Below are 16,846 nucleotides of genomic sequence, written 5' to 3'. Positions count from 1 at the left end.
GAGAGGAAGAGGGGCAGGGCGACGTTTGTATACAAAGGCTTTATTTAGAAAGGACGCGGTACCGATAGAGCTTTAGGGCTGCAGACGCAGAGGTACGGCGCACAGAGCTCCCGAGGCTCCAGCTGGCCGCGCCGGGGGCGGCTCCGTTCTCCTTAGCCCTATAGGTCCTGGGGGCAGAAAGCTTTGTGGCTACCCAGGACAAAGAGGGTGGCGTTACTGACCGTAGAAGCCACTAAAAAGACAAGTGCTCGGTGTCACAACCTGGATCAGTGCATTGCGTACTGCTAAGAAACGTTTCGCTTACTTACAGTACGTGTGATTAAATGGCCTTATGCCACACTCCTTTGCAAACTTCATGTTTCTCATCACATTTCTATCTTCTGTTTGAGCACAGAATGGTTCTAAGTAGGTTAGAGTGCATTGCCTACAGTACTAATACAGAATGTATACTGGTAAAAAGTACTTTTTTGAAGCATTTTAATTTCAATAAGAAAAAGAGAAGAATAAAGGCAAAAAAATGTATGGTAGTATTTACAAATCTATTATTACATACACACTCCTGCTTTATCGAGCAAACTTCAATTTGAGAGTTGTCTTTAAACAGCTACTGAAGGTTATGGGTTGTTCCATCTGACAAGTTTATGTTCACCTAGTAAAAACATCCTATGCTTAGGTAAAACAAACAACTAAGGAATTGTGCTTTTTAAAATTCAGCTCAGGTGGAAAATGCAGCATTTCAGAAATTTCAGCAGGAACTGAACAGAAGCACAAAAGGAATGAAGAATCCAGGCGTGTTCCCAGAGAGAAAGGTTCTCCCTGACAAGATACAAACAATTCAAGGTGTCTGTTAGCACCTATACAAAATCAGTTTTTGAAGAGTCACAGAGCCTCTTCAATAGGGAGGTATTGAAACACCAATGAAAGCTGCCCACTTAACTGAGAAAATTCCTCACTAAAAGTTGGTAACTGAAAGTTGTTACCAGCAAAAAAAATCTAAAGGAGTATGTGAATACAAAAAAAACTGTACTGAATACAGCTGACAACATTCACATTCACAGCAAAAGTCAAGCTTTGGCTTATGCTGTACATTTTAAAAATACAGCTCTGCAGATTCGTGCCATTATAACTGATCATGATGTCTACATACGTCACATCTTCTAGTTTCTCTCAAAAAGGCATTTTCAGCTCGCAGTTTTTCAGTCTCCTGTAAAACAGAAAAATGATATTTAGAACTGTGAGTATGGAAGGGACCTTATTCTCGTACCTTTCATGTTTCCAAATAAGTTATGTACATTGTGCACGTTCAAGGTGATTTAAACAGCTCAGGAGATGTGCTTTGAGGAAATACAAAGGTAACTGTTGTTTGGGACCTGCAAGAAGGGAGAGCAGGCATGGCCCACACAGCTGTATAAAAGCAGAGGTGTGTGTCACTCTCAAACAGAAGAGTGAGAATGCCAGTTTCCATCATCAAAGTTTAGGTCTCCTTTATATCAGACTGCTGCTCTGTGTTCTACTCTCTGGAACTCACCTCAGTGAGTTTAGTGTAATCTTTCTTCAGTTTCACAAGATACTGAATCTTCTGGTTTACATTTTGATGACCGAGTAATTTCCCATTCTCCTCAGCAAGAGAGTCAACTTGCTTCCTCAGCACGTCTATTTCCTGTAATTAATAAATATATCATGTACATTTTCTAGCTTTAGACCCTCCTTCTATTTCAAAAGAAATAGCTGATGTGATTAACACACTAACATTTACACCTGTTGTAACATATGATGCAAGAATTGGTTCATCCAGGCAACACATATTTCTCGCGTGCTCTTCTGGATGCCTCTGAAGAGCAAATGCCTCATATGATTTGTATTACAGATTGCAACACTGATTTCTGTACTCAGTTCCACTAGGATTTACCAGTGCACCAGTACACAGCATTACAAATACGCCTGAACTGTAAAGCAGAACATTTTCAGAGGCCTTCTTTGGTTGCTAATTTAGAATATCATTCAAGTAGCAGCAGAGCTCTACCTCTGCAGAGTAAGATTTTACTAGAAAGATAAAAATTACACATATATAACCTTTTCAATTCTATCTCTCTCTTCATATGTTTCTTCCAATTTTGATCTAATTTCTTCTTTTTCATGAAACGCCTTCAGTTCCAAAGCTCTTGTTCGTTCCATCTCCAGAGTCATTTCAAGACAGGTATTCTCTCTGATTCTGAGAGCATTTTTGGTCTCTTCTAATCTGCCAATATAAACGCATCATGAAATATTCAAAACCCAACATAAATGGCATACAGATGAATTACTTTGTCAGCTTTGGACACAGAGGCAGACTTTTAAAGGCTTTCTTTTGACAGAATTTAGCTTTCCCCAGAACTCAGCGCTAGCAGAAAGGGAAATTGCATCCCGTTGCACAACTGCTACGTTTGACATCATCTCTTAAAGCAGAGCAATGTTTTGAAGCCACTCTTCTTTTTGGGGAAGTGGGCTGTTTCCAGTCCAGGACTCACAACTCCGCTCACGAAGCAGAAAACAGTACCTCTGCCTCCCTTAAAATAAGCTGTCTACAAAGGAAACATGCCGTTAGATGGCCGCAAGCCAAATATGAGGAGATTCAGCTGCTATGAGTCCCTGAAGCAATACAGATGAGCCTACGAATAACAGCAGGAGCAGCTGCAAACTAGTTTTTATCTACTAATTCTGTGTATTATTTCTTTACTACTATCTTTCTGTGATGTGGCACACCTGAATTTCTAGCATTACTTGCACATTAGTGCAAATACAGTGTAGGAACCTGCTCATGAGTAATTTAGTTGTTCAAGCTGAAGTGCAATAGAACCCCAACAAATAGCATAAGAACATTTAGATTAAGTTTAAAATTATGTAATATTTACAGTGTTAGTAAAGAAATGAGAAGTGTTTCAGTTGCATTTGAAAAGGAATGTGCTCACATGTCACTAAGCATAGAAGTGTTCAAAACCTTATCTTGTAGATTATTTTAAACAATTCAAAATTAAGTCTCTTCTAATCTAAGCTTTGCTTATGCTTCCACCTGTTTCAGAGCATTTCCTGATACACTTTTAGATACCTTTTGGAAAATGTCATAACAGGTGCTACCACCACCTACTGGTGAAAAAGAGCAAGCACTCAATGTTACTCAGTGAATTTGTAAATTCAGGCATGGACTTGACTCCTTAAATACACATTTGTGGTATTAACGAGTTTAATACAAAGTCTCCAGTTCACTGTGTAATATTAAACTTACTCTGCTTTGATTTTCAGCATCTCCTCCATTGCTTTGTTCTGTAAAAGTGCAAAATATTAGTTACATTCATTATGTTTAAATTGCTTATATATATATATATATATGCATTCTACTTTTTTTTTTCCCCAAATGATGTCACTCATCTGATGCCAAATATCTCATTCCAGACACTACCAAAATCATCCCGTTACCCAATAATTCACATCTCTAACATTCATTATGAACTCACCTCCTGGCTATACACACATATTTTCATTTCATGCCAGCACAACTGACCCACACTCTGCCCATACACAGGACAGCTAGAGCTGGAAGTTCTGCCTGTTCTGATCCATTTCAACTTCTATTGTGACATTAGCTTCCCTTTGGTGGAGCCTTGATATTAGCAAGTGATACAACCTCCACTTTCCAGCTCCATGGAGGTGAGTCAGATTTAATTATCTGAATCTGTTTTTGCTTATTGTGCAACCTGATATACAGTTTACTGAAGTTTTACTGAGATAGAAATCTTATGATCTGAGCACCAGTGTCTGGAACTGGTAGAAACCACTAAAAATCAATACTTGTTTTACTGGCATGAAATAGAAGAAAACATGAGCAATACTTCAGAACAGGGAAACAGCAACCACTGTGTGAAAAGGGTAAGAGGATACCTTTGCCCGTCGTTCTTCAGCAATCTCCTCCTCTTTCTCTTGGAGCTGCTGAACATCAGCGTGTTTCTGATCACTGGAAGGTTCAAGAACAAGAAAAAGTTTTTGCAAACATAGGAAACCAGTTGTAAAAACAACTGCTTATCCAGATTAAATTACTGATGCATGTAACTGTCTTGATGCATCTTGAGAACCAGAATCCTGCATCACCATAAAACAACTCCAGAAGGGTACTAATTTTACATTCCAAGAACATCTCATTTTCCTTTGGCAGAGTACAAAGACACAGATTTTTTAACAAATTCAGGATTGAGGTAGATGTCTTATGAGTTGGTGGTGCTCACTTGCACACAGTCTGCAAACAGCAACTCCTTCCTACTAGATCCTTGCACAGTGGTGTTGCCAACTTAAAAAGCTAGAACTTTTGTATTCAGATGGCTTGGAAACTTATTTTGTTCTTTAAACATGGCACTGGATGGAAGTAAGCAAACACTATAAAGTTAAAATAACCACTCCAAAACTACATGCCACTGGGGTCTCTTAATTCCTGTTGAGCACATTAAGCGGGAGAACTTCACTGATTAATAATGATTCCAATTTGACACAATTTTAAAAGTTTAGTGTTTTAGAAACTAAAAATCTTTGTCAGCTTACCTAACTAGGGGAATTTATTTGTTGTTTGTATCTGGTATATGTATACAGCCTCACACTGAGTGTGTGTGTGTGTGTGAGTGGGAAATGTGTTTTTTTTTGTTTTGTTTTAAGCACTTCAACACCAACTGGAAAGGTCTGACCACTTCTGGGATAACTGCTTTTCCTTGACAAATTTTAGAACCACCCACTTCCAAAATTCAGCCACATTCAGCCAGCTTATAAGTTGGCTGGAAAGAACTACATTCACCTCTGTTTGCTTACATTCATTAAAAAGCTCAGGTACAGTATAATTGATAATGGCTGAGACATTCTAGTACTAGGCTACTAGATGGCCTATACTACCTCAAAAGTAATGAGAGGAGTGTTCCAGCTTAGTTTTGCAGAGGTGAACACTCACCTTTCCTGGACAACTACTCTTCCTTGCTTTAAGGTTAAATACAAGAAGAGAGCAGGCACTTGGTCTCATCATGTGTTCTCAAACATTGTCCAATTCAGTCCAAGATCTCTGCATCTTGCTTTTTTGTGATGTGTGACACCAGTGATCAAAGCATCTTGCTTTCTAATACCAGACTGCACACGAGGTAACGACTGCCTGCTGCTATCAGCTCTTCCCACAATGTATGAAGCATGTCTCTGTTGTGAATATCCCCACTTGAAATATCTAAATCTGATTTTTCCAGAGCTCCTATAATCTTCTCTCTATTCAAACCACAACTCCCATCAACTAAAAGCTGGGAATTGGGACTACCTGTCCAAATTACATCTCAAGGTTTCCTGTCAAGAAATCAGCAAATGAAGAACATACAAGCAATGATGTTCCCTGAAAGAAAATGGGACCAAGTAACCTATTCAAAAGCTATGTCAAAAATGAAGCCACATAATTCAGTTTTCCACAGCAATGTATGTTTATATATGTATGTATGCAATGTGTGCTGCTGGCAACATGCACTTGCAGCTCAGAAGGCCAACTGTATCCTGGGCTGCATCAAGAGAAGCATGACCAGCAGGTTGAGGGACGTGATTCTACTCCTCTACTCTGCTCTCATGAGACCTCACCTGAAGTACTACAGCCAGTTTTGAGGCCTCAGTACAAAAAGGACATGGAGCTGTTGGAGTGTATCCAGAGGAGGGCCACAAAGCTGATCAGAGGGCTGGAGCACCTCCCCTGTGAGGATAGGCTGAGAGAGCTGGGGCTTTTCATCCCCAACTCTGGGGGGATGTATGGGAACTACTGAATCACAGCCTGAGCCTCTGATTGACCACCTGAGGCAAGCACTGAGTCAGCCATGGAGCACAGGTGAAGGCAATTCAGCTGTGCTGCCGGAAGCGGTGGAGCCTGGCTGCACCTCTCCCAGACCCATTTAAGAGCTGACTGCTATGGGGAAGGATCTCTTCTGGAGATCCACTCTGCTGGAGTTTTGTAAATGAGACTAGGATACAGGTAAGCTTTCTATCTATTCTCTTTTTGATATTATAATCTGCTTTGCTTAACTCTCTTGTTTATTTTGTAATTATAACATCTTGATATTCACTGATTATACAGGGGCCTACAGGAAAGCTGGGGAGGGATTTTTTATAATGTCATGTAGCAACAAGATGAGGGGAAAATGGCTATAAAATGGAGGAAGGTAGACTGAGACTAGATATTAGGAAGGCATTCTTTACTGTGAGATTGGTGAGACACTGGAACAGGTTGCCCAGTGAGGTTGTGGATGCCCCTCCCTGAAAGCATTCTGAGCCAGGCTGGATGGAACTTTAAGCAATCTGGTTTAGTGGGAGATGTCCCTGCCTATGGCATGGGGTTGGAACCAGATGATCTTGAAAGGTTCCTTCCAACACAGACCATTCTACAATTCCATATCTACTGAATCTGTAAGACTTCAAGTAATGTGACAATATATAATACACTGTAATACTACTTGTATAATTATTTTAGATTCTTTTTCCTTTGTATTTCCCATGTTAAGTGCAACAAAGTCTTATAATTTATGATTTAAAGTTAGTAAGATTTAAAGTCAGTACATGATTTTCATAGAAAAGGCTGAGTCAATCTCGAGCAATACACGAGATTGTATTTCAAATAAAAACAGTATATTTCAGTTTATTGTACTTAATTGCTTCAAGTTAAGACTTCTCTTTATTTTCCTTTACCTGTTCTTGCTTAATTTCTGAGCTTCTGTAAGTTGACTCTGTAAATTCCTGTTGTTTTCCACCAATATCTGCATCTCCAAACGTAAGCTCTCCAGTTCATTTAGTTGCTCCTAAGCAAGTGAGATTGAAAACATTTCACATGAATACCAAATGGAGATTCCTGTCTGAGTAAAATAGAAGACAAAGCTCTTTCTCCAAAAATAAGCACTGTCCTCTGGCAGAGATCTGCGTGACCTTTCAATTCACAGCTTCATTAATAATTTGATTTAGAAGTCAGAACAGTTTCATTACTAAAGACAATGTTACCATTTGACACTCATGAAAGGAAACCACTCATTCCTTAGGGAAGGCAAGACACAGGGATTTCTCAAGCAAGTTGTCAACGTTTGTTACAAGCTGAAGAGAAGACCAAGAACTGCCTTCCTGCATTAATAGACAAGCTAATAAGCAGAGCTCATTAAAAATCTGAACTCTGTCTTACTGTAATCTTAAAAATTGATGACAGAGTTTAATTCCTAGTACCTTCAGCCGTAGAATCTCATCATTTTTAGCTCTTCGTTCTTCATTCAGTTCATGTACAAGGTGCTCTAGAGTGATTGCAGAAGCCCTCCTATCGGCTATTTCTTGCTCATGAGTCTCTAAGATTTTTGCCAGATTCACATCAAAATTAGGGGGAGTTTTTGGACACTGGAAAGGTAAAAAGCAAAACAAACATGGCCCAAAATAATTAATTGAGAACAGTTTTCACACAGAATCACAGACTGTCAGGGATTGGAAGGGACCTCAAAAGATCATCTGGTCCAATCCCCCAGTTTTCTCCTGTGTATTGGTGATGTGCTTTAATAGGAGAACATAGATTAACAGATCCCTGGCAGAAAACATCATCAATAATATATAAAAGCTACAAACAAGGCGGATAGGATTTGACTTCTCTTAGATACACTGTATTTTCTGCTCCCACCACGGTGTAGTAAAGTTTATTAAATCCTTTTCACTGAGTTCTAATAGTCACTATAATGAAAATGTTTCTCTTAGAAATGTCATACCTGAGGAAACGTTACTGTAGATGAGTCCACGAAAAAGCTATCTATTTGCTTCATTTTGAATTCATATTCACTCTTCCTCTTCTCTAGTTCTTCTGTCATCTTGTCCAACTATTAGAAATCCCAAGTAGAATTAAATTAGCTCAGAATAGTCACAAAACATGAAATGAAACAGCAACCATATCCCTATTTTGAGCAAGGCAAATACATGTTAATATATACTATATTTGACATCACTTTCATGATTGCTTTCCACGTTCACCTATTAACTGTTAATCATTTGACAGTTGCACAGGAGTGTTTTTTTGGAAACAGATATATATACAATGTGTAGCTAATTTGAACTTTGCAGGTGTTACTGGTCAAAACACAACCTGATACAAATATTATGCTGATAATTTTAGACAATTTCCTCAAAGAGAATATGCCAACAAGATGAAATGATTCTTTTCCAAAGTAATGCATCACCAGTAGACTTTTTGCCAACACAGCTATGTTAATTGGCACTGTAATAGTTATGGCAATTAGAGTTAAAATCTGGATAAAGCCTTAATGTAGGTAGGCTATTGGTCTGCAGAGGTTCAAAATCATTCAGACAGCATCATACACAGAACTCAGCTATCCATTACATAATGATCCTGTTTGTGAGTAAGAGCAGAAAGTAACCCCCTAGTCTGTATCACCTCAGGTTTCTCCATCATGCATACTGACTCAGATGGAAATATTTTTCTTTGAAGCTGATCTCCAGATACAATTTCCAAAATATTTAAAGGTTACTTATCCTTTGCTCAAAAGCTTTTGAACAACTGCTTTGATTCGCAATAAGAAGTGTTTGTTCAGGAAGGCTGTGTACAAGGTACTCCAAAATTACAGGTAAAATATTCTCCAGAAGTTACTGTCAGTCACAACCCACTCCCAAGAAGCCAATTATCACAAGATTTTCCTTGTTTTACCTGTTCTCTGAGTTCCTGGATTAAAGCTTCTTTCTCTGTTATGTCTTGCTGTGCACACTGAAGCAATGCATCATGTTTCTTAGAGGCTTCTGTCAGTCTTATCAGCTGATCGGAGGTATGATGCAATTCTTCACACAGAAGGTCCCTCTATTTTTAAGTCATTGGATGAGAGAAGAAGGAAACAAAGTTACTACTCTAAAGCAGCTTCTTCAAGATGTTTTATCAATCTTAACAGCAGTGATAACAGCTAAATGCATCTGCCCTTTTCTTCCATGTTTCCTTTAAGAACTCTGTCAAGCATTCACCTATAAATTTCTTACGTTGGCAAGTTTTCCATATCCTTGATTTTGATCACAGAACAAAAATACAAGAACTTACAGAGAATATAGCTGTGCTTAGATACTTGTGGGAGATATTTAGTATCAATTGCTGTTTTTCTTTTTTTAAGAATAATGCATACTGAAAAATTAGATACAACTCTGTAAATAATTAACTAGAAAAAATGTAGAGAAATGCTCAATCAGCAATTACAGCCTTTCTAATGCATTGCTGTTGTGTAGACACCTCTGAATTTGTTCTAGGATCTAGACTCCCATCCCCGATATGATGGGGCATCAATATTTCCACTAAGCATGCTAATCTGGAAGAAGAAACAGTTCTTATATTTTAGATACCACCTTGGATTACAACTGATTGGATTTTCCTGTTCATCAAAAAAATGAACAAAGCTAATGAGTGATGTACAAAGTCCAAGAATGGGAAACTATGCTTCCATCAGTGGATAGATACGCTCCAGGATGACAGTACATTTGTCATCCTATTTTTGTTTAAAGTGGCAAAACAAAAAGTGATTCATTTGGTTAGCAACTTGGTTTAGGATTTCATAATGTTACATTTAGATATCACTATTAGTGAAGATAACCTGCTTATTAAACTTAGTGAATATACTTAAGAATGGCTTTTGAGAAGCAGGCACTGCTCTGGTGGACTTTACTGGTAGACTTTACTGATAGGACTGCACATATGTAATACGATTGATTATCTTGTGAAAGCTGAAATTCCTTCTAAGACAGATTGGTGGCTTTGCCTGCAGGGTGTGTTTACCAGAATAATGGGGACAGCAGTAACAGGAAAGACTAAATTAAAAAGAAAGAAGATCTCAAAAAGCAAAGCTGTACTCAAATCAACCATGCAACCTAACTAAATTGCTTTCCAGCAGGTGGAGCTTCAGTTTAAAATTATGAGTAAAGAAGTCATTGAATATAGTAGCTACTGGGGGAAGAGAATATTGAACATAATGTATTCTTCTACCTACTTTAATTTCTCAGCTGCATCATCTAATATTACCATTAAATTCAGCTGATGACTCCTCAGTGGCCTTAACAAAATTAAACCAGACTTTCAGCATAGGTTTCTAATGAAGTAGCTTATAAAATATTTATGTCAAGTAATGTGATAATTTAACAGAATTTGTCAGGTATCTCATTAAAAATTCCTTTAAGAGCAGCCTAACCAGCTTTATTTTGAACTGAAATGATGTCAAGTTTTACACAAGTATGTTAGGCAAAAAACACATCTGATTAATCTGTTAAATAATCATCACACCACCATAAATGTTTTTACCTCAACATTATCTGCCATTTGTCTTCTCTCCAAGGCTTCCCTCAGTTCTTCAATCTTCTTCTCCTGATCCTCTATGATTCCTTTGCTTTCTTCTTTTGCAGCCAGAACAAAATTATACTTGCACTAAGAAAAAGATTAAATTTAAAGATTTTAGGAAAGCCTGTTATAAAAGCAAGCTGGCAAATGCAGAATAAGTGTGTGCCTATCACACATCCTTATAATAACAACTACAAAATGCTTAAAAATCTCATCTGTATCAATTGCTTAAATCAGTGACTAGTTAAATTGTTCAAACAATATGTCAGAACAATAGGAAAATTAATACATGTTAACTGCCAAAATAATTACTGATAAATGTGTAACCATACACAGGAATTGTTCTCATGAACATTTTGTCTTAACATGCTGATACACAGCATTTAGAGCTGTATGTCAGTGAACTGTGTCATGGGTTACACTCTATCAGTCTGCAAGCGAAATACTTTCATAACAAAGACATATAATGTTTATTAATGTTCACATAAACACTTCAGGGCTGTGTTTTTTGATGTAGGAGATAGTTATCTCAGCTACATGAAAATTAACTTCCTCACAAATGAATTTACAATTCTGCTTCAGTTGCTCATGTCTGAAATCACCATTTTCTGAGAAAATCTAAATGTGACTGTCAGCTGAGTGCAGTTTACAGGATGTGAATAGGTCCCCTTAGAGACACTGCTCTTTACCTACCACGTGGAAAGAGTTCAGTTTTCAAGACAGCCTTAGGCATAAAATGTTCAGAAGATTTCAACATGTCAAAACAAAGAAGTTTCTTTCTAAAACACTACAGCAAGTTATGCTGTTTGAGACCCATGATAAGACATGTCATTGCCTTCCATTTCTGAGGAATGACACCATGTCCTTCAAAATGACAGAACATACATTTATATCCTCCAGCTCTCTTGTTAGCCCATCTATGGATTCAGTTTTATGATTAATTGAAGACCTCAACTCCTGGATCTGTCTCATTAAGTCAGTTACAACTTCCTGCAACATAAAAAAAAAAAAAAAGGTTAATCTGGAGACATTTTTTCTTACATTAAAAATAAAATACATGTATAAAATACATGCATAAATAATATATACACACATGCTTCTCATTACTGAACTTGCTTTGGTGGATAATCTGTCAATACCAAACTTCAAACAAATTTCAAATTTGAAAATGAGGCTCCAAAATACACACATAAATGAGTAACAGGAAATAAGTTCTTGAAGTTTTGTTTTTGCCTATGCAGTTATATAAAGTATTAAATAATCTGCTGTGTTTATTATAAGAGACTTATACCCAGGCTGTGATGTGCTTCTCACTGTACTGTAGCTTAAGGTTATGTTATTTGTTTATTTTTATTTGTAAAGTAAAAAGATGCATTCAAGAAACACCACTCACCACCAATACCAGATTCTTCTGATCTCTAGTTTTTATTTTTTTAGCATGGAAAACCTTTATGTGTATAATGTGTATCTCCTAGTAAGAGCTTGAGTAATAAAAGCACTACTGCTTTACATACAGCATAAATAGTTGTGCTGTGGGAGCTTCTGCAATTTGTGCTTTCAAAACCCAAAGTCATCTTTTCAGCAGGGGATCTGTGCATCATTTCCACATAGGATGCTTCGTCCAGCAGAGAGCTTTAACCTTTGCTCTCTTTTTCCCCCTTTAGTTATTTCATGTTCCCCGAATGCAGATTAATTTCCTGCCACCCCACAAGCTCAGTGCCAGTAAGTGGTAGGGCATATTTTACCTAAATATGCAGCCAGAATTGCCTACAATCACAGAATTACCAAGTGTAATAGAAAGGTTCTGAGCTTTTAAAACAGAGCATAGAGCTACCTGCAAAGCTAGGTAGCAGTACCAGAAATAAACACAAACCTTATCTGCATCATTTGTCTTCTTCAAAGAAACAATAATCTCTTCGGCAGCAGCCAACTCCTGTTCTAATTTCTGCAGCTTTTCATCCTAGAAGAAATAATATTGTGAAGAGACTTAGTTACTTTTGTAACACACTTTAAGCACAAAGCCAGGAAAAAAAAATGGGAGAAACTAAGCTGTTTACCTTAGCAGAAAAGTTAAGAGTAGCTTAACAATCTAAAATTTGAGAACTCTCTATTTATTTTGCTGATAATCTACAGTCAGCTCTCCAACAGACTTGCTATTAACATACACAGAAATCCATCAAAATTGACTTAGTCATTCAGTTCTGCTGTTGTACCTGCTGTTCACATCGTGTCAGCATTTCAGATGATGGTTTCTCCACTTGTGCTTTTTCAAGTACTTTCAAGAGCTCTCTGCAGAAAAGAAAAAAATATTTCTCATGGGAAACATAATTGGAACAGAAGAGCTTTTACAAGAATCAAGTCATGTATGGTTATTCTCATCTGCACTTAAAGAAGTTTGGAAAAAAAAACAAAGTACTTCTCATTATCATACTAATTATCATACTATCTGGACTAATAGTTAAGTGACCAGACAAATTTACCTTCAATGTGAAGAACTTTACTGGCAATGAAAATTTGCAATGTTAATTGGAATGAAAATACCTCATTTTTACATAATTTGGGTAAAACCTAGCATAGGGCAAAATCAATGAAGTTAGATGAAGATAAAGGACATGGAAGTAAAACTCACTTTGAATTTTCTTTGTCTTCTTGTAATTGTAATCTTAGCTTCTGATTATGTTCTTTTTCTACTTCCAGGAGTTTTAGTAGGTTCTAGAACACAGAAATATTTCTCATTATAAGAAGTTAAAAGAAGGCTTTTAGAATAACTTAAAATTCTAAACAACTACTAAAAAATAACTGGGGAAAAAAAAAAAACCACAGAACCCTAATTGGAAAGATGTTCAGAATTGGTCCAGGAAAAGGCTAAAGTAAAGACTTAGTTACGATTAGGAATCAGCTCTTCTCATTTGCCACTGACAATAATACCCTATGGCTGTAATGTTCCTCAATATCCACGTTATTAAAGGAGAAATAAGAATTTTCCAGTATAGATTAATAGAAGAAAGGAGAAGTTGTTTCCAATTTTAACCAGCAATTCAAGATGTTTCACCAAGAGTAATTTGAAATCACGTTTTTTTCAATCTGTTAGTATTCCTTTTGACACCCAAAGAGAAATGTTACAGCAAACTTGCTGAGTAGGCAAACAGAACACACTGCAGAAAACCAGGAAATATCATTTACAAAAGCCCTTGAGCAACCTTATTGCTGTTTTGCAGTCACTGCAGTCTGACTGTCTGTCAAGGACAGCATCAACTAAACTGCAGGACAACAACTCCCCACAAGAATCCTAAAACATTTGAACAAAATTACATCCACTAGACAAAGCAAATTCTTTTTTTCCAAGAAGGGATGCACAAACTCATTTTAGCTAGCACTAAGACAGACTGCTGTTTAGATGTCAGGGTTCTTTTCCCAAAACAGTTTCTTATCCTTTTACTAACTGACTATTTCCTTTAAAATTCCCAGAGGAATTTATTCAGCCAAAAAATCTGCTACTACATCGTGGTATTGGATCATTTCTTCTAGACTGCATTTGCTACAATCTTGTCCTTGTTTTTTTTGTTGTGTTTTTTTTTTTTTTTTTTTTTTTTTTTTTTTGAAAGAAAACCCTTTGTTTCTGCCTGTGTGAGAATGCTAGGAAGCCTATTATTAAACTGTGGAAGCTATTATTGGTGATATCACAACAGGAATTAGGTAATTTGGCTATATCAGTAACTGTATAACAGTCTTCTAAGAGCTTTTTCTTACGCAGAGCTCAGTTTTCATTGCTTCAGTTTCTTGTTGTCTGTCTTCAAGCTGTTGCTTCAGCTGATCTGTCTCAAACTTTGTCACTTCTTGCAAATTGTCATAGTCATCCTGAAGGCTTGCTTTTTCTTCAAGATTCTTTTCATATTCTAGCCTTTATTTAAAAAGGAAAACAACAACACCCACAGTGTTAACAGCTTGTTTCATTATAAAAACATTCCAACCCATTGTATTTTACAAGCTTCATGAATCCACAAAGTACAGTTATTTTCAAAACAAGTGACTGTGACAGAGCTTCTTTTTAAGCCCCATATTTATGAAATAGGAAATTTAGATGGCACCAGCAGAGAAGGCAGAACACTACTTCTGATCCCTAGAAATAATTCATTTTTTTGCTAAACTCTATAGAAATTTCAGTCACCTAATCTTGATATCAGTGTTCAGACATGGTTTTTTGTGGTTTTTTTTGTTTGTTTTTCCAACAGCTGGACAAAGAACTCTGTGGTTATTAGAACAGTTCCGACTTCAACAGCCACGCTTTGGTTTCTTTTTTGGTTGTTTCTTTCTTTCTGTTTGTATTTTTAGATCAGCATCATTCTGTCAGCTGCATCATGTGAACAGGTAGTGGAATGAGAGTTAATTTTGAAGACTTGGCTTAAAAAAAACCCACTCTACTTATTTTAAGCTTCTGGATATCTCCTACTAAATGGGAAAATGCTGTAAGAAAACTAAAATTAAGGAAGCCTATTTAATTATCTTCCTGCTAATTTCATCATGTTCCACCCTGCATCTGAAAAGAATTGGGGAAAAGAAAAAAAAAAAAAAGGAAAGAACATTTAAAGTTGCTTTTTGTGTGTCTAAGAAATGTAAAGCACAAGTTTGCAGACAGAAGATGCATTCAGGAGGAAGGTTAAGACATTTTACCAAACTGCCAACATACCTGACACTGTCCAGCTTGAACTGCACATCCATATGTCTGTCAGAAAGCTGACTCATTTCCTTCTCTTGCTTTTCCCTAAAGGCTCTATATTCCTGTTTTACAGCAGACAGCTCCTTGTCTGCAGACTGCAGGACAATGCGTAAGTCATGGACTTCACTTGTTAATACTAAAAAAAAAATAGATGTGAAAAGTCAATAATTGATTTTGAAAAAGGCAGAATCAAACAAATTCCATCAGAAATCACTGTACTTCCTTACACTGCCAAAGGATTTCCCTTTATTTTTGGATCACATTTTCTTTTAAAAATACTGCATCCTGTTCTGTATTCATATCAGAATGAATAGAGAACACTCATTGAAACTGCATACTGCAGAAGACTGAGCAGAGAAAAGGCTATTCTGCAGCTATTAGAGATTTATTTTAAATCAAACCTGTGTGACATTTGAAATCTTAAACCAAATTAGTTACTCAGCATGTACTGCTGTTGATTCATAACATGAAGACAACCTCAAAACTTCACTTGGAATTTCAGTGTTCCACAGACTTACTATCAGCCTTGCTTTGAGCATCCTGAAATTGCTTTTCAAGCAGTTTTATCTGCTCAAGTAGCTCCTCACGATCCTTACTCCAGTCATTCCTTTCAGATGAAAGAAGCTGGAGAGGTAGAAAAAATTTAAATGAAAATAAACATAGCAGGTTAAGTCACAGAGCTGTAACAACGTTTTAGAATTGCTCATTAGCTGATCATAAATACAATTTGATGCAGGTGAATCTGAAATCAATAGAAGTTCAAGGAAAAAAAATACCTCAATATAAGTGAAGAAGCTACTTTTTCTAAAGGGAAAAAGATCATTTAAAAGTAATGCACAGCTTGAGAGCTGAAGTCTACTTTAAAACAGGTTTATCAGATAAAGGATGACAAGGCTTGTTTTTCCTTTTCTTATTAGATTAAGGAAGACTTGTAAGTATTCCACATATAAATGACTTTTCAGCTCGTTTCCAACTGAGGAAAGCAATATATTCAGCATTCTGAAGTTCAAAATTTTGGTGACTCCTTTCTGTTTCTTCAGAAGTAATGAAGTTGGCCAAAAACAACCACTGACATCCTGATTGTCTATTTCCTTATGTTTAGCTTAAGATCCAGCAGGCTCAGAATTACAACCTATTAATTATTTTTAAGCTGTGCTGCTATTTTAATTGTAGTTCCTGCCTTTTTGTACAGTTATGATACTACTATTTTTTTCAGAAGTCAAAATGCAAGTAATGCTTCTGACCTCACTAAAAGACAGTAGCCTCAGTGTGGTAGATATCACTCAAACATAAACCTTCACTGTACTGATTTCTCACCTCCTGTACTTGTGCAGAATGATGTTCCAGTTTATTAATATGTTGCTGGAGTTTTACATTTTTGCTTTCCTCTTCATCCAGCTTTGTCTGCATTGTGCTCAGTTGTTCCTGTGACACAAAAGACATTCCAAATTAGAACATTCATCTTTCAGTTACTCTTAAGGGCCATATGTTGTGTGTGCATATTAAATACAAAGTTTTTTTTAATGACCTGAACGAACAGTAAAAAGAATATCCAAAAATCAACTGGTAACTTCAGTAGTTGATTTCTCCTATTGCCAACTAGACTGCCAGAGCACAAGAAAATCCATCTGTGAGAACAAGGACCAAATCATATAAGCACTTACATGTGTGTTTCATTCTCAGATGCACATTCATCTTAGAGATCTAAGACTGAAAAATGACATTATTCAAAATATTGACTAGATCCATTTCTTTTT

At 36.7% G+C, this 16,846-nt stretch overlaps 1 protein-coding gene across 1 annotated transcript in view; it reads right to left on the bottom strand.

Moving 5' to 3' along the window:
• Positions 1 to 60: 60 nt before the first annotated feature.
• Positions 61 to 16,846, bottom strand: part of KIF15 (kinesin family member 15) — a 33,771-nt gene continuing 16,985 nt past the window's right edge. Inside the window, exons 18-35 of the mRNA XM_042817580.1 lie at positions 16,407 to 16,514; positions 15,608 to 15,713; positions 15,060 to 15,225; positions 14,123 to 14,273; positions 13,002 to 13,084; positions 12,586 to 12,661; positions 12,246 to 12,332; positions 11,258 to 11,362; positions 10,337 to 10,459; positions 8,714 to 8,860; positions 7,764 to 7,871; positions 7,240 to 7,404; positions 6,718 to 6,827; positions 3,916 to 3,988; positions 3,263 to 3,300; positions 2,074 to 2,239; positions 1,529 to 1,660; positions 61 to 1,204 (exon numbers count right to left, since the gene is read on the bottom strand). Of these exons, the coding sequence (XP_042673514.1) occupies positions 1,121 to 1,204; positions 1,529 to 1,660; positions 2,074 to 2,239; positions 3,263 to 3,300; positions 3,916 to 3,988; positions 6,718 to 6,827; positions 7,240 to 7,404; positions 7,764 to 7,871; positions 8,714 to 8,860; positions 10,337 to 10,459; positions 11,258 to 11,362; positions 12,246 to 12,332; positions 12,586 to 12,661; positions 13,002 to 13,084; positions 14,123 to 14,273; positions 15,060 to 15,225; positions 15,608 to 15,713; positions 16,407 to 16,514 (2,028 nt within the window). The 3' untranslated portion in view covers positions 61 to 1,120. The remainder of the gene's footprint in view (positions 1,205 to 1,528; positions 1,661 to 2,073; positions 2,240 to 3,262; positions 3,301 to 3,915; positions 3,989 to 6,717; positions 6,828 to 7,239; positions 7,405 to 7,763; positions 7,872 to 8,713; positions 8,861 to 10,336; positions 10,460 to 11,257; positions 11,363 to 12,245; positions 12,333 to 12,585; positions 12,662 to 13,001; positions 13,085 to 14,122; positions 14,274 to 15,059; positions 15,226 to 15,607; positions 15,714 to 16,406; positions 16,515 to 16,846) is intronic.

Source organism: Centrocercus urophasianus, unplaced genomic scaffold, assembly GCF_019232065.1.
Source record: "Centrocercus urophasianus isolate 14NV4802_14NV808 unplaced genomic scaffold, USGS_Curo_1.0 seq_16, whole genome shotgun sequence".
Classification (NCBI taxonomy): domain Eukaryota; kingdom Metazoa; phylum Chordata; class Aves; order Galliformes; family Phasianidae; genus Centrocercus; species Centrocercus urophasianus.
This window is presented reverse-complemented; position numbering and strand designations above follow the sequence as displayed.